Below are 2,356 nucleotides of genomic sequence, written 5' to 3'. Positions count from 1 at the left end.
ATGCAGAAACTCCTTTGATGTGCATGTTGACCCCAGCTTTGCAGATCAAGCCCCATGTGGCCACAAATACGATTCTGTACTGGGAGACAGCTTCCGGAGCTCTAGCTCCATATCGTGCCACACCAGAAGCTGCTGGTCTTGATTTACATGCCCTGAAATTCTATCGACTGCAACCACGAGACATTACCTTGATTGAGACAGGAATTGGAGTTCAAATTCCCCCAGAGCATTTCGGACTGATCGCTCCTCGATCTGGGCTTGCCCTTAAAGGCATCCAGGTTTTGGGAGGGGTGGTCGATGCCGATTACCAGGGGGAGATCAAAGTTATTCTGCTGAACAGTGGAGACAATGATCTGATTGTGCAACCCGGTGACCGAGTTGCCCAAATGGTCATCATGCCGGTTTATGGAGGAAATGTCATGAAGGGGACGGCCCCAGCCCTTCTAACTGTGCGAGGAAAGGGCGGGTTCGGATCTACTGACAAGAACCCAGGGGCGAAAGTATGGGTTGAGTCCCCAAACAAACCTCCTGAACCTGCAGAATTAATCGCTAAAGGAAAGGATAATATCCTTGTCATCATGAGACCCCGACAGGAAAAGTGGGAAAATGTACCTGCTGAAAAATGTTATTTACGAGAGTGATTATACCAGTTTGTTTTCTGTTTCTAGATCACAGTATGGCTTGCCGCTGAGATGCTTGCGCTGTGTGGTCTGTGTTTGGGCGTGTCCGGAAGGGTCCAGGAGGGCCCGGGGATGCCGAAGGCGATCAACCGCCCGAGTCGGATGACAGCATTGTTGCAGCAACCAGATAACATCTGGACCTACTTGGCCGAGAATGTGCTGAACACTTCCCACTTCTGTATGAGAAATCTTCAGAGTACAGCTGATATGATATCCACGTGTCTCGTTGCCGTACCTACCCCTGCACGTGTGCTTCTGCACATCTTCAACCAAACTAACTTTGATGGGGTAGTAGAGGAAACTGATGTTCAAACACATCTGAGTCTTTATGAGTACTGTTGTTTTTGCCCGGAGGTTACAGATAATCTCTGGAGGAACATGACCAGTATTGTTACCTACAACATCACTACTGGAGACGTTTGCTATCAACTAACTTGTGACGCTGCCAAAATTGGCAAGTGTGCCCAATTGAAACTAGAGAAAAGCACACAATTGACCACTGATCAACAAACATTATATCAGTCACGACATGATAGCTTTTGCAGTAATGTTACCAATCATATGGTCTGTAATCATACAGTATTAGCCGCTAGCCATGTTAACCATGTGAAATTATCTAAGGGATGGCTTTTTTCGTGTGGCAATATTTCATACACTTACATACCAGCTAATATAACTGGAGGACCTTGTGCCTTATCACGATTAAGTCTTATGCTTTTTCCTATGCAGTCTATCACACATATTCGCTCCCCGAGAGCTGCTGTTCAATTACCTGAGGATTGTGATTCTAACATTGACTTGCTTTCCAGGGCAGAGTATACTAGTTTGGCTATTTCCATTGTAGGAGTGCCAGGACTGTCCGTTTATAATGCAAGAACTATTGCTAAACTTGCCTGTTTAATTGTGAAGAATCTCAATCATACTTCTGCCGCTTTAGCTGATTTGCCATTAGATGTTCAAGGAACGAGGAAAGCTGTTTTGCAGAATAGGGCAGCTGTGGATTATTTGTTGTTGAAACACAACCACGGTTGCGAGGACTTTGATGGGCTCTGTTGTTTCAATTTATCTGATCATTCTACATCTATCCATGCACATATTAATGCTTTAAAAGATTTAGTAAAAGGGGTTACCCAAAATGTTGATCAAGGATGGTGGGATTGGTTGTTTGGGTGGCTACCTAATTTTGGACAGCTTCGTTATATCCTGGGTGTTATCGTAGTGATTATTGGTGTTTCTATTTCATTATGCTGTTGTATTCAATGTATTCCTAATCTTCTCTCCCTTCTTTGTCCCAGATCCATAGTATTTAGACCAATGGGATATGATGGGTGAATCGAGGGTCAAGGGGTGGAATGTATTGCATTTGCCATTTTATACGTTACACGTGCTAAACTGCATATTGACCTCGATTCCATGTGATGCTCTGGTCTTCCATTTTGTTGTACTGCATTTCCATTTTGTGCTGCTCTGACCTGTAGTTACACTTCAGCAGTAACAAACATGTTTTTCACGTAAACCAGTACGAGCTGGTGCAAGACATACCTCGTGAGGTTATTTTGTGCCTTGAGCCTGTTTTTGTGCATTCTATGCTTATCTCTAGGACATAGCGAGGATGCGCTGTGCAAGGCTCTCCAAGGTCGGAAATAGGGAAAGGAATGTCTTTTGCCTCGGCGCAC

At 44.6% G+C, this 2,356-nt stretch overlaps 1 protein-coding gene across 1 annotated transcript; it reads left to right on the top strand.

Annotated features, from left to right (window-relative positions):
• Positions 1-752: 752 nt before the first annotated feature.
• Positions 753-2,012, top strand: LOC146856428 (uncharacterized). Its single transcript, XM_085651251.1, has one exon. It carries the CDS (start codon positions 753-755, stop codon positions 2,010-2,012), a length of 1,260 nt encoding a protein of 419 aa, XP_085507377.1.
• The last annotated feature ends 344 nt before the right edge of the window (positions 2,013-2,356 follow it).

The sequence above is a fragment of the Triturus cristatus genome, chromosome 4_1 (assembly GCF_964204655.1).
Source record: "Triturus cristatus chromosome 4_1, aTriCri1.1, whole genome shotgun sequence".
Classification (NCBI taxonomy): domain Eukaryota; kingdom Metazoa; phylum Chordata; class Amphibia; order Caudata; family Salamandridae; genus Triturus; species Triturus cristatus.
Note: the sequence above shows the minus strand (reverse complement) of the source record. Positions and strands in the feature narration are given on the sequence as shown.